This window comes from Erinaceus europaeus, chromosome 19 (genome assembly GCF_950295315.1).
Source record: "Erinaceus europaeus chromosome 19, mEriEur2.1, whole genome shotgun sequence".
Taxonomy (NCBI): Eukaryota; Metazoa; Chordata; class Mammalia; order Eulipotyphla; family Erinaceidae; genus Erinaceus; species Erinaceus europaeus.
The window spans coordinates 34,061,101-34,088,168 of record NC_080180.1 but is presented as its reverse complement, the minus strand read 5'-3'; the positions used below and the strand labels follow the sequence as shown (position 1 = coordinate 34,088,168).

Sequence of the window (27,068 nt, the reverse complement as noted above, 5' to 3'; positions counted from 1 at the left end):
TCCCTTTCAATTTATCTCTATCCTATCAGAAATAAATGTAAAGGGAAAAAAATGACTTCTTGGAGCAGTGAATTTGTCCTACAGACACTGAACCCTGGTGGTAACCCTGGTGGCAGACAGGGGGGAGGGGGGAGAGAGAGGAAAGAAGAAGGAGGAGGAGGAGAACAAAAGGAGGAAAGAGGTGGAGAGAAGGGAAAGGAAGGGGAGGGGAGGGGAGGGAAGAGGAGGGGAGGGGAGGGGAGGGGAGGGAAGGGAAGGGAAGGGAAGGGAAGGGAAGGGAAGGGAAGGGAAGGGAAGGGAAGGGAAGGGAAGGGAAGGGAAGGGAAGGGAAGGGAAAAGGAATGAGCTGCTGTCCATCAACAATAGAGATATATGACCCTTTAAGCAGAGAAGTGACATATCTTAAAAGCTAATTTTGGCTGTTATGTTGAGAATGTACCAGAAAAGAGAGGAGTCCAAAGAAGAAAGACTGCTCAAAGTCACTAAGAATCAGATAAATGCAAATTAAGATAACAATGAGATACCTGTGAGAATGTCATATATTAGAGAGGACAGTTGGCAAGGGTGCTGGAGGAAAGGAACCCTTCTATACTGCTGATGGGAATGCAAATTGGATCAGCCTCTGTGAACCAACCATGTAGCAGTTACAGAGAAGACAGCATAATGGTTACACAAAGAGACTTTCATGTCTGTAGCTCCAAGGTCCCAGGTTCACCCAGTCACCATAAACCAGAGCTGAGCAATATATAGCCGGGAGATTTCTCAGAACACTAGAAATGAACCTACCCTTTGATTCAGCAATTTATCTCCTGGAAATTTATCCAAAGGAAATAAAAAGCACCTATCCAATGAGATCTATGTTTACAGCAGCACAATTTGTTATAACTCAAATGTTGAAGCAACATAGCTGCCTAATAGCCGATGAGTGGCTAAGAAAGTTGTATTATAATTAGACAATGGAATAGTACTAAACTGTCAAAAATGATGAAGTGATCTCCTTGCCTCAACAGGGATGGAGCTTGAAGGAATCATACTAAGTAAGATAATCCAAAAACAGAAGGGCAGATACCAGATGGTGTTACTTAAAGGTGGAACTTGGAAAACAAGGACAGAAAGGGAAAATACAAAGTGAAACCTGCACTCACTGTGGTGGATTTCACCAAAGCAAAGGGTTCTAACAATGGGAAGAGGTGGAAAGGATGTTGGAGTCCTGGTCCACAATGGTGAAAAGGGGCCTATGTTGGGGGTGGGAGTGTTTTTAGACACCTATTATAAGAAGATGAGGAACTGTACCTGTATATCAACAACTGTACTGTAAACCATGAATCCCTCAATAAATTGACTTCTTAAAAATTTTTATATTTATTTATTTTCCCTTTTGTTGCCCTTGTTGTCTTTTCATTTTTGTGGTAGTTATTATAGTTGTCGTCATTGTTAGGACATAGAGAAATGGCAATAAATAAAAAAATGTATTTAAAAATAAATTTTAAAAAGGACAGAGAGAAATGGAGAGAGGAGGGGAAGACAGAGAGGGAGAGAGACCTGTAGACCTGCTTAACCACCTGTGAAGCGACTCCCCTGCAGGTGAGGAGCCGGGGGCTCAAACCGGGATCCTTGCCAGTCCTTGCGCTTTGCGCCACATGTGCTTAACCATCTAGCTACTGCCCAACTCCCAAAAAGGTGATTTTTAAAAAGAAAAGAAGAAGAAAAAAAAAGAGGGGGAGAAGTGGGAGCTTACTTACTGTTTTCCAGGAGAGATGACTTCTAAGAGCTACTTAGGAGAAAGAAGTGATACCTTAACAATAAAAGAGGAGGAAACAGATCAGAGCAAGGATTGGGTTCTCTTGTGAACATGTGCTCATTAGTCACCCAGGGGGAGGTGCCCAGGAGGAGGAGGTCAGGCTGTGTGTCTGCAGTTCCTGAGCAAGGGAAGCACTGAGGATATCACCAAGGACAGACGACACGCCAAGAGAATGAGAGGATCCTCAGAAAATACCCTCTAAATGCACAGTTTTCCGCATAATGAATCAGTTACATTGAGGGTAACTATCTGGTGCCAGGTGAATTTCATTGATTTTGATAAAGGGTGTAAGAGAAGTGTTAAGATGCCCAGGGACCCCTGAAATTTTAAACAAAACTTTATTTAAATGTAGCTTTTTGTAGGGACAGAAACTAAATTTTACCAAATTCTTAAAGGGGTATGAAATAAATTTTAAAAATGATGAAGGAGGCCTGGTGGCAGTACAGCAGGTTAAGTGCACATGGCATGAAACACAAGGATGAAGGACCAGCGTCAGATCCTTGTTGGCACAGCCGAATCCCCACCTGCAGGGGAGCCGTTTCACAGGCGGTGAAGCAGGTCTGCAGGTGTCTATCTTTCTCTCCCCCTCTCTGTCTTCCCCTCCTCTCTTGATTTCTCTCTGTCCTATCCAACAACAATGACAGCAATAACAACAAGAATAATAATAACAACACCAACAATGATAAACAACAAGGGCAACAAAAGGGAAAAAAATAGCCTCCAGGGGCACTGAGCCCCAGCAATAACCCTGGAGGCAGGAAATAAAAAAAAATTATTTAACAATTTTTAAATGATGAAAACCCAGTCTATTACAATAAGTATTACATATGTCCATGATATTGAGCATTTGAAGTGAATTAGGGAGAGGTACTATTCAGGCTAGAAAATAAGTTTGTAAAATTTTTGTTTCCATGTGATCATTTTTAGAAAAACACCTAGGTTTCACCAATACTGGGGGCGGGGGTAGAGAGATGAGGAGGTAGAGAAAGTGGAAAGAGAGGTTAATTGGATTTCATGATTTCGTGAGAAATATTTTGTATTCTATTCAGTTCAGATCAAATCCCCACAAACGAGTACTTTATACAGAAGTAGAAAAATGAAGTAACTGTCTCCCTGGTTTAAAATTATGACCTTGATCATTCTTACTGAGATCAGTATTAGCTTGCCCTCCATTCAGTTTATTCCCCAGTCACCATGACTTTCTTCCTGATTGTATTTCCTGTTTTGAATTTGATCCTAGTCTCTTCATTGTCTACTACAGCACATATCTTTCTCAACAATAGTTTTCTTTACGTAGAAGAGCCTTCATAGATGGCTCCACTTTTAACAGAATCTGAGTACAGTATAAACTGCTAATTATTTTTTCCATTCAAAGATGTCATTAGCAAACTGGAAAAAAATGGAACGAAAAATAATGTTTTCGTATTACTTATAAAAACCTAATATCCCAGATATATAAACAACTCTTACAACTTAACAGTTAAAAAATAATCTACTTTACTAATGAAGAAATTTATTTAAATGAAAATTTTTCCAAAGATACACAAATGACCAATAAGTACAGAAAATAATGCTCAAAATCACTAGTTGTTAGGAAGAGACAAGTAAAAAAACCACAATGAGATACCCCCCTCATAGGATGTGCAGACTTCTAAAAATATAATAAAGAAAATAATAGTTATTGGCAGAGATGTGGAAAAATTGGAAGCTTCATATGTAACTGATGGGAATATAAAATGGTACAATCACTGTAGAAAAAAGTTTGGGAGTTCCTCAAAAAGTTAAAGATAGAGTTACCATATGACCCAGAAATTCTACTCCTAGGTATATACCCAAGAGAAATGAAAACATATGTTCACAAGAAAATTTTCTACAGAACTATTCATAGCAACACTATTTATAATAACAAAAAAGTAGAAGAAATCCAAGTATTCATCAACTCACACATATATTTACAAACTTTGCTAAACCCTCATGCTGGAATATTATTTAGCCATAAAATAATTGTTTATCAGTACTAAAATATGGATGAACCTTAAAAACATTCTGCCAAATGAAAGTCTATGTACTATATGGTCCCAGCTATATAAAATGTCTGAAATAGACAAATCCATACAGACAGAAAGTAGATTGTTAGTTGCCAGTGGCGTGGGAGAAAAAAAGAACTGGAAACTATGAGATTACTTTCTAGGGTAACAGAAGTATTCTGGAATTATATAGTTGCAATGGTTGCATAACACTGTGGATATATTAAAAACCATAGTAGCTCACACTTCAGAATGGTTAAAATAATGAATGGCATGTTATATGAATTTCACCTACAAGAAAGTGAAGAAGAAGAAGAAGAAGAAGAAGAAGGAGGAGGAGGAGGAGGAGGAGGAGGAGGAGGAGGAGGAGGAGGAGAAGAAGCCAGTTGACTTTTGTGTCCTCTCAGAAATAAGACGATCAGAAAAACTGAAAAACTTAAAAAAAAAAAAACATTTCCCTCTATCTTTTCAAAAGTCAATCACTTTCACATAGGATGAGAAGTCTGTATTGTTCTGAAATTAGCAATACGTAGTCCAGGTATTTCAGAATATTGTAAATAACTAAACAGGCAAAAAATATTTGTACATATTGGTTTAGTGAGCACATATCTAAGATTTAGGATAAATAAAATGGAAATGCAGCCTGTTATAAGCCTCTCCAGAATTATAATGCTATTTTTCAAGTTAAAAATTCTTTGGAAGTGGTGGGAGAAAATAAGGAGGCAGGAGATCCCAGACGTCAACTTCCTGCCTTTGCTTCTTCTAGGGGTGAAAACTAGGTGTTGGTTCTCCAGACATCTTGAGATTCTTTTGACTTTCACTCTTTTTTAGATCAAAAGCATTTCCATTTCCAGTTGGAAAACCAGGATTCTTAAAATATCCACTATGCAGATATGCTGTTTCTGCCTGATACCCAAGACCTCTTGTTTCTCTCTGTCTTCATGTGACACAGCAAAAGAAATTTTGCTGTGGTAAACACACACACATTCTAGTGTGCAAAGACTCAGCTTCAAGCCCCTGGTCCCCAACTGCAGGGGTGAAGATTCATAAGCTGTGAAATAATGCTGCTGGTGTCTATCTGTTTCTCTCTCTCCCAGATCCCTCTCAACGTTTCTGTCTCTATCCAAAATAAATAGATTAAGAAATAATAAAAGAAGTGAACATTTTCATGATAGAGAGAAGGAGTTTGAGGCTGGGTGGTGGCACACCTGCACATTTATCATTCATAAGGACTTGGGTTAAAGCCCCCTACACACAAATACACACACACACACACACACTCCCCACCTGCGGGGGGGGGGTTCACAAGTGGTGAAGCAGCATTGCAGGTGCCTCTCTGTTTCTTTTCCACTCTATCTCTCCCACCCTCTTAATTTTTCCCTGTTTTATCAAATGAAGAAGAAAAAAGGAATACATATACATATATATGTGTGTATATATATACATATATATATATATATATATATATATAAAGAGAGAGAGAGAGAGAAAGTTTAATTTTTAAGGGGTTGTGGCAATAATGCAAACAAACTAACTACAAACAGTCCTAGTCCCTACCAGATTGCTTGTTAACCACGATGTGGTGTAAAAAAACAAAATCACAGGTTGTTGTGATTGTTCTAAGTAGCTGTCACTAGATAGAACAGGGGAGCTGGAGGAAGCATGGGTGTGTGCCCAGCTCTCCTAATAGGTCTTGACTAACACCTTTCCTAAACCACAGAAGCTCTCTGCGTAACTGTCAGGGGCCGCTATATCATTCATGGGAACCAATATAAACAAATTTGAGTGCACTCTTGTTTCATAAGTCACTCAGAATTTCTAAAAGGTTAGCAGCAAAGCATAGGCCAGCAGTTCTATCACAAGCCCCTGGGTTGGTGGAGACAGTTGGTTCAGAAGGTCCTCCTACCTCCTGGCTCCATCACCTCCTTCCTAGAATTTCAGAGAAGTTACTTCAACTCCTCTAAATCTCACCTTCTCACCTGCAACTGGAAACTGACACACACACACACCCGACCCCACCAGGAATTGTGTCTTAAGTCTCAAGCTTGAAGACTATTGTTTAATATGCTGTGATTTTTTTTTTTTTTGAAAGAAGCACTTTGCACTGAGCATGAAGGGTGGGAAAGCCATTTGGTGGATTAAATATGGATCCTTCAAAGATTAAGGGTGAGGGTGGGTTGGGGGGGCAGGAGGGGCTTCACCTCATCTCATTTCCAGCCTGACACACTTTGCCTTGCTCTGTGTTTTTATTAGCTCCTCTCCCGGTACATCGGTGGCAAGGGTGATGAAACCGGTGGCAGATTTAACTGCCAGGCAGCTGGGTCACTGTCCCGTGGGTCTTGTTGTCACGCTGCGGTCTTAAAGTGACCATGGCTGCTTGGGCGACTGCTTTCCCACAGACTCTGAGAGACCACTGAATAGTTAATCGGTGGCAACGGCGGCAATGGGGAAGAGGCTGTTGCTTGCAGACAGCACAGGAAGGCTGCTTTGAAAACTCCCAAGGTGGCTGAATATCAAGAACACAGCTCCTGCTGTGGGCAGCTGTGTGTGCGGAGGGCAGCCTGGGGGCTCAAAATCAAATCTCCAGCAAGGCTTGGTGCACACACCCCCCACGCCCTCCAGCTTCCTCAGCCCCTCCCACACATACACACACAACGTAGACAGCAGACCTAAACACTACAAGATGAAGAACCCCTCAGTACTCTCCCAAAATGGGTCTTATTTACCATTAGCTCCCTCCCCCTGCCCCGGCTTTAATTCTCAGCAGCATGAGTGAATAACGTTTTCTATACCCCCCCTTATTCCCTCCAAAAGAAGAGTATTAAGAAGAAAAACAAAACAAACAAACAAAACCCAAATGACTTATTTACTAGGAAAGAACCAAGGGGCCCTTACCTGGAACCTTCTCATGTCCCTGGGGTTTCCTGCTGTTTTCAAACAATTCTGATTGCACTTGAGGAAAAATTTTAAAAAGAATCTGTGAAGAGAAAGCAATGTGTTACTTTTTTTTTCTTTTTTAAAGTAAACATGTTTGAACAGAGCACATATCTGCATTATATTAGATTTGATTTGAACATGATTGTAGGGCAGGTCTGGGGAATTTCAGCCGGCCCCAGCCTGTGAAGGGACACTGGTGACCGCTCTGTAATTAGCAAATTTGGAAGTTTCCATTCCTCAGGCCTCTGCCTCCTTGCAGTCACGGCTGGGGAGTCTGCAGCGGTTCCCAAGCGGGACTCTACTTTGTGCACCCCCACCACCACCATCCCCAAATTGCTATGACACTCTTTAAAAACAGCACTAGGGTCCTAGTACGTGATGATGAAAAAGGACCCAAGTTAGGGGTGCAGACACCTATGGTGGGGAGGTGAGAAACTGTACCCATGTGTCAACAACTGTTCTGTAAAACTATTAATCCTCCCTCACCCCAATAAAATGATATTAAAAAATAAAAGCGGATATGACTCCTGCCGGGGGCAGGGAAACCTTGCGCTGGGGTGAAAATTGACGTGACTTAGCCCATGGAGTGGCTTAGCTCAAAGATGTGACTTTCTTTTCTTTTAGACACACACACCTTCCCTCATGCTCCCCCTTCCATACATCACAGACACACCCTCTCACACAGAAGGGGACTGACATTATCAGCCAATATGCAAACAATCAGACAGTAGGATGTCATTGTCCCAAGACAAAAAATCAGTCCTGCAAGTCCACACCAGGGATTTTATGATTAACAACAAGTGTGATCATTCTTTCTGATCTCCTGTAGACCATGCAGAGCAACACGGAGACACAGGAGAAGGGTTTGAGTTGATCATTCGTAAAACACAGCTTCGAGCCAACCTTCTAAATAATCTTGGTGCTCAGTGTTTTGCTGGCCATCTCTCATCAGACAAGCGGATCATCTAAGGAAGATGACAGAAGCCATCTTTGCAGTCTTTTACTTATTTAATGTTTGGAATTTTGTCTCCAGATACAATAAGTTTTTCATTTATTTCACTTGCAGAGTCCTTTCCCTTAAAAAAAAAAAATCCTGCTTTTGCAGTGTTAAAGTCCCAGGTGAGCTCGGCCTATTTCCCTTTCTGTTACTATGACAACGAAATTTTACCGCAGTCCCAAAGTCCCTTCAGAACTCTCACATCCATGCCTTGAATTAGAACTTTAAAGGAAAAGATATATATTTTTCTCCAGGATTTGCCAACAAAAATAAGGAAAAAATCAACAATGCTTCCAAAAAAAAATTCTATTTTAGGCAACTCACAACAACATGACCTTCTGTTTATTTTCATTTTTTCAAACTATCATGCAAAAGAATTAGAGAGCACTCCAATTAATTGTATTTATCGGTTAAAAAAAACCTGATGAGAAGATAAACAATAGATCATGAAGGAAGATAGAAGGGGAATGGCACTCTTTGGCGTGTTTTCTGCAATCAGTGCTCTTTAATTAGAATTTTTAAAAAATAAATGTATTTTTTCATCAGATATTCCTGAATTCCATCTATGAACAAGGCTGAGTGTGAATTTGGAAAGAACAGCTCACCATTTTTCCATGATTTGGGACCATCTGCTTTAAACGACTCTCTTTCAGTCTTTTCTGGGATAGGAGGTTAAGTATTGACTCCTATGCTCTGAAAAGCGGCCACTTTTTACATGTGGTGACTCCCATGACAAGGCTTTACAAAAAGTGCCTCACACTGCCTTTGGCACAGTGCTCAGATTCACGGCTCGCTCCCACTTTGGAGAATGCAAGATGCAGGCCTACTGTGATCAGAGTGCCTCAGAAAGTGGTGGCGCTGTTGCTATTGAACAAAAGGTTAACCAAGATTCCCAGATGTTTGGTTTTTTGCTTGTTTGTTTGTTTTTGAAAGAGGGAGATGCTTTTTCAACTGTGCATTCAGTGGTGCGGGAGGTGGTGCAGTGGATGAAGCATTGGATTCTCAAACATGAGGTCCTGGGTTCAGTCCCTGGCAGCACATGTACCAGAATGATGTCTGGTTCTTTCTCTCTTTCACCTCCTATCATTCTCATTAATAAATAAACAGAATCTTTAAAAAAAAAAAGTGCATTCAGAGCAGAGTCAGCTCCAGCCATTTACAATGCACAGGGCTGCTCTCTGGATGCACTTGAACTTGCCTTTCTCTCACTTGAGTCTCTTTCCAAAGCTTCCACCCCCATCAAACACCCCCATGGATGTTTTACATCTTTTCCCCTACTGAAACCAAATCAAGTGCTTTTTATTTCTCTCTCTCTCCCTCTCTCTCTCTCTCTCTCTCTCTCTCTCTGATTCCTTCATTTTTTAAAAAAAGTTTTGCCGCAACCAGACTCCTTATAATTCATTCAGTATTATACTTCCCCTCATCTACTATTTAGCCCCACCCCCTTTTCCAAAATATTTCTGGTGAAAACATTAATGCTCATGAAGGCATTACTACATGAATGATGTGGTAGTTGGAGATAAATGTTTACATAAAATCAAATGATTTAGGGAAACTAGGGGCTGCTGAAAGACTTTATTCATTTTTAAATTAGGACTTTTAACGGCTTTTTGGATGGAAAGCACCTAGTTTCAACTCTCCTGCTGGCCTGAGGTCTGAGTCTGTAACCTGTACAGACCCCCACCCCCCAAGCCCCATGCTCTCAGGATAGAGCATTCTACCCACCACGGGGAAAGGGCAGAAAGGGAGAGAGGGAAAGAAATTTTTTTTTTAATTCTCTCATACTTTCCAGAAGAATGCATAGCCACTTCTAAAAGGCTAACACCAGAAATTAAGGTCTGGCTATTTTCTATATGGACCTACAAAATTAATTAAAAGGAATTCTGGAGCTTTCTGAAATTTCCATTTTCTTCTCTTTATTTTATGCACATCTTATGCCTCCCTCCTCTGTCTCCCCCCCACCCCCACCCCATTATGCTCAGGGTCTTGGCTCAGAACCCTTTACTAACTGTACCATCCATTAACCACAGGATAGCTTGCAGGGAACAAATCCCCTGGGTCTAGATCCCTCCAAAGTCAGAGCTGCCTGGAAAATGTCAGCTTTCTCCATTCCGAAACGGGAAATCAAAACGAATTACAAGATTCAGGCCAAATGTGCAGATTCTCATCAGGATGGAAGTTATTTCCACTTTCTCCAAACAATGTGGATTACATAAATATTACACACACTTGGTGTGATACACTCTTCAAGTTTTCTAATATCACTCCTGAAGAGTAAACACTGACAACTAATGATGCATCCTTTTCGTATAGATAAAGAACAGGGATGGAATCAAAATATGAACTTAAGCCCTCAGATTTCAATTTGCTTCCTAGGTCAATTAAGGCAGTAGAATGTACCAACTGATAATTTCTTCCCTCTCCAAATATTTATTCTATGCTGATGCTATGCACAGCTTAATCTGGCACTAACTGCCTCATTCCCTAGATTCAGTTTCTTCAACTGTTAAAAGTCTGACTAGAATACCTCTAAGTTTTGTCTCAATGCAAATATTCTATGATTACAAAAAAAAAAAAGTGCAGAATTGAGAAGTTGCAGAAAGAGATACATTAGAGAAGGAGATCACCAGAGGGGGTTTAAAAAAAAAAAGAAAGGCCATAACTTGCTGGAGTCCAAGTCCCTGTACAGGAGGTTGTGGGGGAAGGTTCTGGGCTGAAGGTTAAGCCCACTGATTTGAGAATAAAAGAAAAATTAACATGGAAAGCTGATGGGTGGAGAGGGCTGATGTCATGGTCAGAGTTGGTGGTAACCTGAGGTTTATGGTCAGGTTGTTAAGCAAGATGAACCATTCCCTTAGGATCCTTTCTCACTGCTTCTGAGGCAGGAGGAGGTGTCTTAGGAATACTACAGATCAGAGTTGTCTCTGTCCCTGCTCACCATCTTGTGTGGTCCAGCAGCTGAAGGGTACAGAGGTCACAGTGAAGGAAAGAGGCTTGGCCAAAAGTCTACTCTGTTCTGCTCTGAGCTATGTGCTTAATACACAATGCCTTATTTATTTCTCCCAACCTTACAATGAATCATCTCACAGCTAGGAAAGACAAAGGCACCAAGAATTTAAGAAATTGGCCAAGATCACACAGCCTCTAAGTGGCAGAAACTAGGATTTTCACCTGGACCTTTCCTGGTGGTAACTTCCATCTGGTATCTTGTTTCCTACATCAGATAGATTGTGATCATAGTTACACAACTCTGTGAATATAACTAAACAGCAAAACAGCAGGAACCTCACATCTTCACTATAGAGCCCCTACTTCCCTCAGTCCTGGCACCCTTGGATAGGGCTCACTTTCCCGTATGCATCTCCCAATCCATACCAAATAATATTGCATCCGCCGATCACAACCTAACCAAAGCAACGATTGCCATCTCAACATGCTTCACCTCAGAGTGTATCCAGAGACTTCACGTGTGGAATGACAACCCTTCAGCTTCATTACTCGGGTGAGACCTTTCCTTTTATAGTACACTCTAATTTCATCTCAGGTAGTTCACTTTCTAACAAAGTCCCATAACCTAGACATACACCAGTTTCTGTGAGAGAGAGCGTATGTGCACACGTATCCATAAACTACTGCAAAATATATACCTGAAAGCAGGATTACACTAGAGTTTGCAGTGAGTACCTCCCTAACACTTCCTCTCCACTATTCCAAACTTGGGATCCATGATTGCTCAACAAATTGTTTGGCTTTGTATGTTAACTCTCTTTTCAATCACCAGGTTCCAGATGCCACCAGGATGCTGGCTAGGCTTCCCTGGATTGAAGACCCCACCAATGTGTCCTGGAGCTCAGCTTCCCCAGAGACACACCTTACTAGGGAAAGAGAGAGGCAGACTGGGAGTATGGACCAACCAGTCAATGCCCATGTTCATCGGGGAAGCAATTACAGAAGCCAGACCTTCTACCTTCTGCAACCCTCAACGACCCTGGGTCCATGCTCCCAGAGGGCTAGAGAATGGGAAGGCTATCATGGGAGAGGGTGGGTTATGGGGATTGGGTGGTGGGAATTGTGTGGAGTTGTACCCCTCCTACCTTATGCTTTTGTTCACTAATCCTTTCTTAAATAAAAAATTTAAAAAAAAAAAATAAAGAAAAAAAAATAAATAAACAGCAAAACAAAACAAGATGAATTGTACATTTTGAACCAATGAACTCTATAGGATATAGATTACATCTAAATGAAGCTTTTTTATTTAGCTTCAGAAAACATGATCTGAAAAGGCAAAAAATAAAAAGAAGGGGGCAGGATTCTTATTGGGGGGTAAGTAAGAAGATTAAAGGATCCTGAGGGAAAATTTTAAGCCAAAGATATGAGCAAATACTTAAATCTGGAACTCCCAACACCACCACCACCACCACCACCAAACACATACACAACAGATTCATTGACTTACTCATTGAATCAACAGGTATTAAGTGTATACACTGTGTGTCACAAAGGTTCTGACACAGTGGCAAATAAGACAGACAAAACCCATGCCCTGGTGAATCAGACCATTAAACTATTCAACATATACTTCAAATTCTGGGATGAGTCAGGAGACCCCTGAATATACTATAACTAATATCCTAGAGGACTTGCTAGAACTCACTAAATTATTTGTTCCTCTCTATCCTCTTCTACCCTAGAATACTGGAATGCTCAAATTGTTCAAGAGTAGGATAAACATCAGTGACTTTACAAGTACCCCAAACTTACTTCAAATGGAAACTGAGATCTACACTAGATGTACAAATACAGTGCTGAGTTAAAGTCTTGTGGGCAAATGGTACAATAGAGAATTATTTAATAACAGAAAGGATAGCTACTTAATATTCAGTCCAGGTCCAATGACCTGACTATAACAAAACCTAGCATATTATTTCTCCAAATTTGTGGAAGAATCTTTCCATTTGCTTCCATTATGATAACCAAGATTTAATGTCATCTAAAAGAATTAACACAAAAATATCTTAGGAAAACATTGTGAAAGGTATGAAAGCTTCTTTCAAGAAAAAAAGATTAGATAGAGATGAATATCAAAGAAATATGAACTTGACTCTAATTCAAGCTATCATTATGCAGAGCCTTGCTCTATGCAGAGTAATATGAATATAGTTCCTTATACACTTCAAAATATACTAACTCTTCCTTCCCGATGATATGGTCATATCTTATACACCATAGAGATGAATCCTCCCACCCCCCTCTTAGTCAGCAGCAGGTTGAACTCTACTGGCTGAGCCATCTCTAGAGTTGATTTAACCTTACAAATCTTGCAGGTGTTTAAAAGTCTATGTTCATTGATTTTTGAAGAAAACATGTTTTATCTGGATTAACTGCTAAGCCTCCTTTCCCAGAGTCCAATAAATTAAAATATAGTTGACCAGTACTATTTGTGTTTGCTTCTGCTAAGAAGACATCCCCATTCTAATATTATTTCTGAAAACTACCAAATATATGGATAGACTGAATCATAAAGCCACACTAGAAAGGAGGGGGTTTCTTTCTTCCAGAACCCTTTCAAACTGACCTCCTTTTGAGGACTGGGTAGATTGAGGGGCAGTGTGGATGGACACACCAATGAGTCCATTTTTTAAAGTCATATGGCAGCTTATTATGCTTTATATAAAGGAAAACCCTAGGTGATTAGTTTCCACTTAAAGCCAGTAAAATGCATGTCAATGATGTTGCATTTCTAATTTGTCTTAACTTTAACATTCTCTTTCTTTCCAATCAGAGAGCATCCACTTTTTCCTCCAAAAGTCTCCAGTAGAATCCAACCCCAGACTGCCCAATAAGGTGAAAGTCAACAATAGTTTCCAGTTTGGGCCTAAATGTGATGTCCTTGATAAATCCCTTGATTGCTGATGTGTCAGTCTAGATTAGGAAAGGTAGTGAAGCTCTAAAGGCTTCCTGAGACTCTGACTCAAGTTAGCAAAAATGTAGAAACCCTGAAAAGTCAAACTCTCAACTGGTTCTTAATATGCCCCCCCAAAAAATTGACGTTGGATCATTTGAGAATTTTGGGAGTTAAGATTTGCTTGAAAAGACAGCAGCCAGCACAAAGTCTCAAAGGGTCCATGGAAAGAAGAGATTTAAAGTTTTTGACTGACTTGTAACTTGATTCTCCATTAGGTAATAAATGTTTATCTAACACAAACAGTAGTTACACATCATGTCATTTCCACTGATATTCCTATGATAGCGACACATTATGATGAAAGCTTACTCACTTAGACTATTTTCACAAAAGATCATTTCAGATCTGAAATTTTTAAGTTTACAGAAAAGGAGGAGGGTGCTGGGCAATGTTGCAATGTGCAGAGGGACACATGGGGGAGGCTTCATGAGCAGTAAGTAGGTCTGCAGGTGTCTCTTTTCATCTCTACCTCTCCTTCCCCTCACAATTTATCTCTGTCCTACCAAATAAAAAAAAATTTTTTTAAAGGAAAGGAATGGGAAAATGGCTCCACAGTGCTCACACTGAGGCCCCAGCGATAACCCTGGTGGCAATTTAAAAAAAAAAAAAAAAAGAAGGAAGGAGGAAGTGTCTAATTAACAAAATTTCTTACTTCTAACTGTATTCATCTTCTCTAATTCTCCTTGGCTAAAAAAGACTAACTGTGATCATGACTATAACAATGATAGTAAATAGTCCATATCTATTGATGCATTGATGACCATGGAAAATGTCATTTAATCCACTCAACTCTGAGTCAGCAATTTAGCATCCTCATTTTACACAGGAAGTAAACAAGACTCAGAAAGCTGAGATTATTTGGCAAGGAAAAACAGCTACTAAGAGGGCTGGGGAGACAACATAATGGTTTTGCAAAAGACTTTCATACTGGAAGCTCTGAAATTCTAGGTTCAGTCCCCAGAATTACCTAAACCAGAGTTTATCAATGCTCTGGGTCCTCTCTCTCTCTCTCTCTCTCTCTCTCTCTCTCTCTAAGTAAAAATAAAAACAGCTAGTAAGTAGGACAAAAGCGGAACTCAGGTTGGTCTGACTCTCAGCAAAATATTGTTCTGGTGGGAAAGTGATCAGACATCTTTGAAATAAAAGATGAGATACTTTATCAATCAGCTCTTTGTATCAGGGGATTAGATTCATTGATCTACATGAGGACTCGTGCCATTTACTTCAGTTACTCTCTGGAAATGAAAGATTATAATCATTCATACTGCAAATAATAATAAGCAAACAAGTAAAAATATCTGTGGTCCCGATTAGGAACTGCAACCTAGAAATTCTATGACTGTTTTGGAGTATTCAGAATAAGACAAACAAATCAATCAGATATTTGAAAAACAAGACACATCAGGAACCCAAATGGTTCAAAGATGGCATGGCACAGGTAGCTGTCATTCTTGATGGGAAAAAAAAGGTGATAGATTTCTCTCTTGTGTGAGGACATGCAAGACCAGTTGTTCATCAGGATTGTAAGGGCAGGGAGTTGAACAGGAAGTCACATATGTAACATAAGAAGTTGAGTTCAATTTCAGAGAACATTTTTTGAGAATCAAATCACCACAGCTAAATTTTGAAAGCATTACTCAAGGGACAGAGGAGATTCTCTTACATTGGAGATTTTTTAATAGACAAGCAAGTTAATTCCTCCAGTAGTGGACAATTTCAGTCCTTTATGTGGCAGCTCATTGGAGAGTCCCTACCATCCATTTCCACAAGATTTCAAGAATTCTGTTGTTGTTATTAATAGCTTGTTTAATATTTTGGTGAAACATCAAGAACCCTCACTTTCTCCCTATTAGAGCAGTAGTAAGGCTCAGTTATCTATATAAAGTATTCAGGCAAATACCTAATACATAGCAGTTTGGTTTTGTTTAACCTCTTACTAGACATACTTATCCACTTCCATCAGTTACCCATTCTCTCCCAGTCCATTTGAGCATGACCTACTTCCTAAACAAAATCATAACAGAAAGTTGTCACCAATTCAAATCTGGTTCTTTCTGCATTGTTCTCTCCAGTATTATTCTGCATTCTATTTGAAGAGCTTTTCTTAATTTTCAGAGAGAGAGAAGTCTTTAAAAGAAATATGTACTCCAAAACAACAAGCTGCAGGAAAAGAACAGCAACAAAAATATGGCGGGCCAAACTCCTCAACGCTGTTTTCAGTAAACTATGGTCAAGCAAGCACTTCTGAGATGCAAGCAGGCACTGGTTCTTAGCTGGCAACTGGCCCCAATTGAATCATTTTCTATTCAGCACTCATTTCAATTACAAGCTCCTGGAAGTGACATTTCAGTTTGGCAATAGATCCTTCGTTACCAAACTCAGTGTCTCCTGAGTGGGATCTGCTGTATTCATTTAGGCACCAGAAGGGAGCAACTTCCCCCACTGTGTAATTCTGACTCTGTATCAATAAACTTCATTTCAAAGGCATTTCATGATTTTTTTTTTCCTGAAGTGAATGTCTCCCTGAGCTCAAATGGCAAACAATCGACTGTACACCAAGGTACCAAAATGGGGACCACTTTGCTTATCCATTTGATCCTCACCAGTTTTTGAGCACCTGCAGTGCTGTGTGAGGATTTTTTTTTTGTCTCCCCTTCTATGAAGAGGAGAATTCCATTACTTAGCATCATGAAACTCACAGGGGGAAAAGAAAAAACTAAGGATAAATTCCTGTTTCTGCACTCAGATGAAAATCTGACACTGCTAACAAAAATAATAACTGAACTCTTTGGGCTTGAATTGGGATCAAACACTGTCATTCCAATTGCTTTTATAACATGTCTTTGGAGGGCTCTTTGCAATATGTATAGTTACATCTTTTCTCTTTTTAAAAAACCTAAATTCTTTCTTTTAACCCCTTCCTTCTGACTTCTCATAAGAGAAAACACACACACACACACACACACACACATACACACATGACTGGAAAAGAAAAAAAAAGACTGAATACATGCTACAAACTGGTTTTGGAAAACATCTTTCAGTGAGACTTCAGAATTAAAATACAAATCTATTTTCCTTTCTAATGCCATGACTACTCGTGTGAAGGAGAGAAAATGAAGTTATTAGTCAGCCATCAGCTTAATGGGTTCTTCCCATTCTATTTCCTTAGCGCCCATTCTCCCCTCTGCAGCCCTCCCTCTCCGCCCCCTCCCATGACTCTGCCCTCCTTGTGAAGCTCATCTATGCTAGGCTGAGCAGTGAACACCAATTACACCAAAAGCCCTTTGCTGCTGCCTGGTCCGCTGGTTTTACTGTTTTGCCAGATGGTTGAGGCCAATGTGTAAAACTCTCTACCCTACCATTAATTCATAACTCGGTAATAACTTTCCCACGGCTCCAGGAAATTGAAATGAAGTGCAAATATGAATATTTGGAGAGGGAATCAAGGTTGGACAACTATTTTACACCTGCTAGAATAGATACCAGTCAGACAAAAAAGAAAGAAAGATGCTCCACTTTACACAGGTTTGAATGTGACTTGACCAAAATGGAGACTTTCGGACTAGATAAGCAGTGGTGGTTAAAGTGGCAGATCGAGTTCAGAGTTGGCGCTTCTCCTTTCATTACTTTCTCTCAGCAGTTTTCAACTTTAGGCTGACTGTACCTATGGGTCCATTCACTAATGACCTTGAGTTTGAGCATCTATGGAAGGCTATATTCTTATGACAGAATTATGGACCAGCAGCTATGAGTGCATTCTCGTGCTAAGACAGGACACCATCCAATGTTTGTTAGCATCATTAAACTAAAACTGACTTTTCACCTGCTCCCATACCATATGCAGCTGCAAATTTTTAAATTAAACTATGAAGCCATGCATAAATTTACATATATTACAGACTAGCCTCTCCATTTAACATGCAAATGTACTCCAATGTTTCAGAACACCTTCTGTCGCTAATTAATTTGCTGAATTATAATTAGACTAATCCTGCATAATTAATAAGCACAGATTTTTTTTTAATTTGTAAGCAGCTTGAGGAGATCATTCACTTCCTTCTATAAACTGCTAAGTAAGTGTTAAAAAAAATCTGGAAAGAACATGTGTGAAAAGGTATGTTTGATGTCGCATACAAACTCAAACTAGTGTGGAAGATGCAGAAGTCAGTATTGATAAAGGTATATATTTGAAGCCAAAATTCAGACAATCAAAAAAAATGCATTCAGAGGATGGGGACTAATTCTCCCTTTGTCTCCTTGTATATTGTGTTTTATTCTTTGCCTCTCATTCATAGGATCTTCCAAGATCACAGAGGCAGGAGAGGATTAAAGTAACCGTATGTTGTATTAGGAGAGATAATGATATTAACACTCCACTGTATATCAAAACACTCTGTGCATGCTGGGTGCTTATAAGCCCCTTTGATGGTATTTGGAATCATTTTCATTTTGGCTGCCAAAAACACCCGAGATCCATCTAGTGGAAACAATTAAGTTCCATTAGTACTGTATCCATTTGGTAATGATTACAATGAAGGGTCCCTCTTTAATGCTGAAGAGTAGAGTCTCAAAGAATGGTATGCATCTGTGAGCCTGAAAGTGTGAAACCATATAGTTTTATAACCAAACATGAAACTTAATTTTGACCTGACAAGGAAATCAGGGTCAAGAAAACTCAAGGTACATGACTTGTTAGAACAACAATTTGTCCTGCTTTCTATCTTACCGCCTTTCAGCCACCAAGTTGCAGATGCTACTATGATACCATCCTTACTTCCCCAGGCAGACAACCTCAACAATGTGTTCTGATATCTTACCTCTTCAGAGCACTAGCCCACTAGGGAAAGATAAAAACTGGATGGAGTTTTGGACTGACATGCCAATGCCCATGTACAACGGAGAAGCAATTACAGAAGCCTTCTGTACTGCAAAAAGAATTTGGGTCCACAATCACAGATAGAATTTCCAATGGAGGGGATACGACACAGAACTCTGGTGGTAGAAACTCTATGGAATTATACCCCTGTTATCTCAAAGTCTTGTTAATCATTACTAAATCACTAATATAAAATAAAAAGAGAGAAAGAAAGAGAGGAGTAAGAAAGTTCATAGCAGGACAAGAATCGGGAAGGCTAAAGTGAGCTTAATAGAAAGTCAGACAAATCAAGAGTAAATCTAAAAAGACAGAGTGGGAGATGCATGATCGAGCAGGGCAAGTTATCAAACCTTCAAAGAAAAGAAAAATATAATTTTGGAGCACTCCTTTGACCTTCTATCCAGCTAAATCACTAATATCATCAGCCAAAAGACTGTTAAGGCCAAAAGAACAGAGCCTCTTGAAATGTGCCCGGCTTCCTGGCACTACAATGCTGTGTTTTCACATGACTTTGTACACAACTTCTGAAGAAGAGGGAATGATTTCCCCACACTCATTACTATTTGAAATACACACGCTCTCCTTCCCTGTCATGCACCTTTTTGTTTGTTTGTTTGTTTGTTTGTTTGTTTGTTTGACAAAGTTAGGACATAATCAAGCTTGGAAGCTGAGCCAAAGGCTCAAAGGTATAACAGTACCAATAGGTGCCAAAGGGGACAAACTTATAGATAACTTTTACTTCTGTTCTAGGAGTTATTAGTTCCTCTAGTTCCTTTTCTCCTCTTTATCTGGAAGGAGAAACCAGAAGAGCTACCTCAAGAGGTTGTTGCAAGGACTAGTCAGAGGGATTCTGAAAACACCAAGAAAAGGCTGTGACAATTACTCTGAGCTCAGCAAAGCTTGAACAGTTTGAAAACAAGAGATACTTGGACAGTCTTGCTGGGTCTTTGCCATCAGTTCCTATCTGAAAAAAAATGAAATGGTTTGGGGGAAAAAACAAAAGTCCTAAAAGAAAAGCATCTCTCTGTGCGTTTCATAGTTACTCAAAAGGAATATAATAAAAACTAAATAAATACTAATGTAAATACTAATTAAGAGACTAGAATTACTTTCCTTGAAAAACTATATATGCAGGGGCCATGTGGTGGCACATCTGGTTGACTGCATATGTTACAATGTGCAAGGACCCAGGTTCGAACTCCTAGTCCCACCTGCAAGGGGAAAGCTTTGCAAGTGGTGAAGCAGTGCTGCAGGTCTCTCTGTCTCTCACCCTCTCTAACTTTCCCTTCCCTCTTGATTTCTGGCGGTCTCTATCCAATAAATAAATAAAGACAATTTAAAATTTTTTTAAATATTAAAAAAGGAAAACTATATATACAAATAGCAAAGACCACTTTAATAAGTTTAGCTTTCAAGAAAAACCATTTTGATATAGTATACTTGTCCTTCAGACTCCACATAGTTCATTTCAGACAGTTTCTCTGTTAGTAATTGCAGGAGTGCATTTTTCTAAAACTTAAAAATTGGTAAATAGTTTTAACTCACATCAAGTCCTAGACCCAAGAACTCTGCTTACTCCTTAGAGCAGAGCTTAGAGATAACAAGAAGTTGCCCAGTCAAGTTCCATACAAGAGGCAAGTGGTTTGCTTTGGTTTTAGGTGTTTTGTGCATTTTTTTTCCAGCTTTACCCAGCCAGTTTCAAGATATGAACTTATGGGTATTAGTAAAGAGGAAGTAATTTTGATCCATATGGAGTTCACATTTGAGAAACCCCTGATATGGGATAGAAAACAGAAATAAGTAGAAAGATAAAGGACTCTGGCATTGAAGTACTAAGGTCTAATGCATCTCATTTACAAATTCACATCTTTAGTTAGTGGGTTTTTCTTCTAAATTCCAGGAATTTTTTTTTTCTAATTTTACTTTTTGGAAGGAAGATCTTCTTCCATGAACTTCACTTCTAGTTTATTCTTATAATTCATTCTCTCTCTTTCCCTTGTTCTCTCCTTTCTTCTCCCTCTTTTTCTCTCCAGACCCCCAATTCAGGATGGTATGTTACACTAACGGCTATATAAAAGCTGGTGGACAATGAGGAAGAAGGTGAGTTAGGAAGGACTAAAAGAGAGAGAGAGAGAGAGAAGGAAAAAAGAAAGAAATGAATTTAATTACATCAAATGTTCTATTTCATCTGATATAGAACGATGGCTTGCCTCTACTCTAGTCATGAAGACCCATATTCACAGTTAATGTAACCTTCATGCCAAAACAGGAAGAAAGAAAGAATGTGTAACCTGACAGGTAGCAGGTGGTACATATGGAATTATCATTGGCTATTAACACCAGGTCAGGTATCATATTAGCCACTTTCAGACTGCATTTGCCAAGCCCACATAAAAATATAAAACCAGGTATTTCAATATTCTGTAGCTCCCTTAACAGAACAGATTTTCTTGTGTTACTCATAGTAGAATCAGTGGCTTTCATTAGACATTTTAAACTTTTTTTTTCCTTAAAGGAAGAACTAAACCAAACTGAGATGATATAAAAGAAAAACTAGGACAAAAATCAGGTCAAGAATTTGATACAAAAGGCAATCAGATAAGTCTAATAATATTCAAGAGTATTGTCAGTTTTGCAGACTATGATTACATGAATCTAATCTCAAATGAGCATTGATTCAGGAATCTGTTGTTATCCCCATGTTTTATTTTCTATGCAAACTATATTGATTCTAGAATCTCTATTAACTCTGTGAGAACTAGTAGATTTTTGGAAATCTCCAAAATAATGATTTCAATAATGAAATCTTTCTTTTACAGGCCACTGGAGAGGGGTGTTGTTGTTGTTGTTTTGTTTTGATTTAATCTGTTTAAAATCATTGCATTTTCTTCTAACTCTGGACATCTCACAGACACCATAAACTCATCCAAATTCTCCTTTGCCCGTGAATAAGTATGTAAGCAGGATTTCTTCCTGCTTCTTAATCTTTCTCTTGGTTAAACATAAAACTCCCCACACCACTTAGGTACCTTACAGCATAATCCAGGAAAGTTTAAATGTAAATGGAGCAAATTTATGCCATGTCAAAAAGTCAGTCCCAGATGCTTAAAACAAGAGCCTGAGTCCATTTTAAGGTGTCAAAATTCCCAAGTTGTCTAGCTCATATTCTTCCTTTTCAAATAACTTCCAAATTACTATGTTGTCTTTGCTTTTGTTTTGTTCTCCATTTTTAACCTGGTTTTACAAGCTTACAAGTCCAGACCATTCTTAAAGATTGGAAATTCATTTCAGTCCCTGTCCTCCATTAAATAAGATTCCTTTTAGGTTTTATTTAGTTTTTAATGCATATATAACCAGTAAGTTTTATATACAAATTGCATTTTTATATTTACCTTTACTTGTGGACTTTATTTCATTTTTTTATTGGAGGGATTAATGGTTTACAGTCGACAGTAAAATACAGTAGTTTGTACATGTGTAACATTTCTCAGTTTTCCACATAACCATCTACCCCACCCCTACGTCCTCCTCTGCCATCATTTCCCAAGACCTGAACACTCCTCTTCTACCCCAGAGTCTCTCACTTTAGTTCAATACACCACATTAAATAAGATTTATTCTTAATCTCTGATACAGTATGATACATATCTATGTAGTACATTTGCTTGAGGATCATACAGTCAAGATGACACATAAAGCAGTGAACAAAAACACTTAAGAAAAAAATTGTGAGAGTATTTGATATCCACAAAGATCCTACACTTGAAAATAATTCAGGGGCCAGGTGGTGGCACACTTGGTTAAGCACATACACTACAGTGAGCAAGGACCCAGATTCAAGCCCCTGGTCCCCACCTGCAGGGCTAAATCTCCATGACTGGTGAAATTGGGTTGCAGGAGTCTGTCTCTCTCTCTCCCCCCCTCCCTTCTCGATTTATGTCTCTATCCAATAGTAAATTAATTAATTAATTAATTAATTCGTTAATTTTTTAAAAGAAAAGAATTCACCTTGGGGCCAGGTGGTGGTACGCCTGATTGAGCGCACATGTTACAATGGGCAAGGACCTGGGTTCAAGCACCTGGTCTCCACCTGAGGGGGAAAGCTTCACTGCTGTCTTGGTCTCTCTCCCTTTCTATCTCCCATTTCCTTTTAATTTCTGGCTGTCTGTATATAGTAGATAAATAATGATAATAAAACATTTAAAAAATAAAATAATTCAACCATTTCTCCTCCAGAACAGAGAGAGCGCGCACACACACACACACACACACACACACACACACTGAGAGACAGGATAGTAAACACACTGACACCAAAATAAGTAGTATCTAGTCTCAAAACTCAAATGGAACTGAATTTTCACTGTCATTAGTTTTCTGAACTTGCAAAATGCTTCTGAAAGAAGTGCTGAAAACCCAAATGAAGTCTCACAAGTTTCTTTCTTGGTATGCAGTAGAAAAAGAAGTCAATAAATGATGAAAATTTTAACAATGTGGAACTGAAGAAAATCCTGAATGATCAACACACTTAATACTAAATAGTCTGCACAAACCAGAGGCTTGGTTTTGCCCAGAGTGAGTCTTCCCTGACCTGGTGTTTAGATTTGTCTTTGTGGCTTCTCCCCTGCCAGTGGATAATGGAAGACAGCCATTAAAAAAAAAAAAAAAGGCATCCCCTGGAGAGTCAGCAGCTGACCTGGAAGTAAAATATCTCAGGCCTTCTTTCAGAGGCCACAGAGCCTGTTCTGCTTTCTCAGGGAGTTGCCAGGACTTGAGCAAGGGGCAGAACAGAGTCCAGGAGCATGGGAAAGCAAGGCCACAGCTCCCTGGGGAAGACACACTGAACACTAGGCAGCCATGCTGGGAGAAAGGCGGCTCTGTCCAGATCAGCATCCTATGTTAACCAGAACACCAGGGATCCCATGCCAGCCTCTCCCTGACCAGTCCATCATTGGGCTTGCCACCCTCAGGAATGACCCAGAGGAGCTTCTGACCCAGCACTAACAGGGAAGGCACAATGCCTCATGAATGAATCAGAATGTTTCAGCTACCTTTACTACCAGAATTGAAATTATATGTCCACCTGGTAGAATTCTACCTTGAGGGAGTCGGTAGCGCAGTGGGTTAAGCGCACTTGGTGCTAAGCACAAGGACCAGCATAAGGATCCTGGTTAGAGCCCCCGGCTCCCCACCTGCAGGGGAGTCACTTCACAAGCAGTGAAGAAGATATGCAGGTGTCTATCTTTCTCTCCCCCTCTCTATCTTCCCCTCCTCTCTCCATTTCTCTCTGTCCTATCCAACAACAACATCAATAATAACAATAACTACAACAATAAAAAGGGCAACAAAAGGGAATAAATAAAAAAAATATATATAAAGATTTAAAAAAATAATTTTGCCTTGAGATACAGGAAAGAAAGAGAGAAATAAAAACAGAAAGGAAGGAAGGAAGAAAGATTGGGCCCGTGTTTTTTCACTACTCATTAGCTTGCCAAGGTTATTATAGCAAAACTGTGGAGATGGTTTGATGATATAACTCAGCTAGAGTGTTCACCTCTTTGTCACACACACAACCCAGGCACAAACTCAAGTTTCACAGAGCTAGAAGAACCATTGCTGCTATGGTATCTTTCCCTCTCTTCCTCTGTCTCTGTCTCTGTCTCCTCTGTCTCTGTTTCTGTTTCTAATTGAAAGAGTTGACTCAAGATAGTGATGCCCTAGCAAGGGGAGAAAAAAAAAACATGCTAAAGAAACAGCTAGGCATCTGTTTCATTCTATGGGTCCTTGATTTTAAGGAAAGAAAAGATGATTTCACTACTTCTAGTACTGTGACTGCTAAAGGGCTTATTTTTTTTCAATATGTTTTAACCTTCTGTTATTCAAGGTCTTGAGTTGGGGGGGGCATTTTTTATAATAAATCAACTCAAAGGTCCAGTGAAATTAAGTTCTTGGTTTCACACTTTATCCTAACCTTCAACTTCATTATTTTGTTAGGGATATATTGTATCTTGAGACTGGCTAAGATAATATGTGTCTTCTTTTTTATTAATAGGAGGTGGCAGTAAACACTTCCTAGTGTTTGACTTTTATGTGGTGGTCAATATACCTTTACCCAAGTCAATTTTGCTTTCCATAGTTTCAATGACTATTGGTAATCATGGTGCTAAGAAATTCCAAACAGCAGTGGTCCGGGAGGTGGCGCAGTGGATAAAGCATTGGACTCTGAAACATGAGTTCCTGAGTTCGATCCTCGGCAGCAGGAGTGATGGCTGGTTCTTTCTCTCCTCCTATCTTTCTCATGAATAAATAAATAAATAAATAAATAATTTTTTAAAATTCCAAACAGTAGCATACTTTAAGAGAGAGAAATAGAAAAACTATATTCAAAAAAAGTTTTACTGCTGTATATTGTTATAATTGCTTTACTTTGTTACTAGTTATGTTACTAATTTCTTACTGTGCCTGGTTTCTAAATCAGACTTTATCATGAAAAAGAAAACATAGTATGCACTGAGCTTGGTACTATAGGTGTTTTCAGGCACCTACTGGAGGTCTTGGAACATATTCTCTGCAGATTAGGATTAAAAATTTTTAGGTGATAAAGTACATTGATTTTGTTTTCTGTTTCTGTTTCTGTTTTTTGAAATTGTTTTTGTTATCATCAGGGCTTCACTATTCTAGAGTTGACTTTTTTCAAAGAGAGAGAAGCAGAGAGAGAGAGAGAGAAAGAAAACACACACACACACACACACACACACACACACACACCATCACCACCACCACCAATGCCTCCTCCTCCAATGTGTGGAGGCCAGGCTTGAACCTGAGTTGAATGCATAGCAAAGTAGCACACTATCCATGTGAGCTATTTTGCTGTTTGTTTTTTCAGTTCTGGAGAATGTTTATTATTATTATTATTATTATTATATTTGATAGGACAGAGAGAAATTGAGAACAAAAGGGCAGATAGGGAAAGAGACAGAGAGACACCTGTAGATCCGCTTCACTACTAGTGAAGCTTTCCCCCTGCAGACTGGGACCAGAGGCTCAAACCCAGGTCCTTACATATCTAAACATGTGGGCTCAACCAGATGTGCCACCCCTTGTCCCCCCGTGAGGAATGAAACCAAGACCTTATGCATGTGCAGTACTCCTGAGCTGCCCCTATGGTCCACTTTTTTTTCTTTAACTTTAGGGGGCGGGCGGAAGAAGAAACATCACTGTACCCCTCTTCCGCCATCTAGGGAGTTCTCAACACAGTTCTCCCCTGTAGTACCCAAGCTGTTAATGGAACCTGAGACCTCTATTGGATGAACTATCTCCAAGGCCTAATTTTCATCTTAACTCTGAGTTTAACCTAGAGTGAATGTTTACCCTTCTCCTAATGAGATGACTCATTGTAGAAACGTGAAGATAAATGTCATCGACTTTTCATGTGATCTATAAAATTAATCTCCCATGCTTATGTTAATACCCATGATGTAATGTAGGAGGCCGGGTGACCCAGAGGATAAAATTCAAGAGTAAAGGGATCATGTTCAATTACTGCCTGGATGGCAATATTTTCATCTGAGTTTCACCTCCCCATCCTTGCCCCTCATCCATGTTCCCTAACACATTTTCCCTGTAAAATTGGGTAATTCTTCGGAGAGATGCTGGGAGAATTACTTTGGTGCTTTGGGAAACAACTTAACATACCTTTGAGAACTTTCTTATGAAATAACAGATACCGTTAATGTCCCTATCATCACACTGGCCTTCTGGTAAATAAGCATGACACATTTAGCAAATTGTCTTCCTACTCAGTAAAAATGATCCCCTTGTGAGTTCACGCAGGTGACCCTCCACCCAAGGGTTCCTTTTATTTCCAGAGAATAAATTACACAGTAGGGGAGCACAATGGATAAGCAATTAAGTCACCAAGTTAAGGCAGGATCAATGCTTACACTTTAGGGGTTAAGCTAAGAGCTGATTGCATCAGGAAGGGATGGATTCATGTTCTGAATTCAGCTGTAAAATAAACGGAGGAGAGCTGTGTCTGGTGTTTGAAACAGCCTTTAAAACACTAAATCAATTTAATATCAATAATTGCCAGATATGTGCTAGATTAAATGAACCAACACAGATAGCTTTGTTCACAGAGAAAACAGGACCAAATGGCTTTCATTAGCATGACTAATTTCAAAGTTCTGTGGTTCAGTAGGCAGATATCTGAGCCTGAATTCTTGCGATCTAGAGTCTGGCACAAGATGTTCTAAATCCCAGGACCATGTGCTTTTAATGCTTATACTGAGCCCGAGAGCAGCAAGGTGGCATCTAAAATGTGTCCGCTCAGATTTACAGAAAATTAAGAACTTGCTCTTCAATACAGGGTGATGACTTTGCACAAACCAACTTCTAGGCTGCTTTGGAAGCACCTGCTTTGACAGGGGGTCCAATCTTCTCAGTGGTTCCCAAGCCAG

The 27,068-nt window shown here is 39.5% G+C and overlaps 1 protein-coding gene across 2 annotated transcripts in view; it reads right to left on the bottom strand.

The window, feature by feature from the left end:
* EBF2 (EBF transcription factor 2) overlaps positions 1-27,068 on the bottom strand; it is a 227,469-nt gene that overhangs the window by 59,643 nt on the left and 140,758 nt on the right. For both annotated transcript variants that reach the window (XM_060178849.1, XM_007536485.2), the window contains exon 7: positions 6,724-6,805. In XM_060178849.1, coding sequence (XP_060034832.1) covers positions 6,724-6,805 — 82 coding nt within the window. The remainder of the gene's footprint in view (positions 1-6,723; positions 6,806-27,068) is intronic.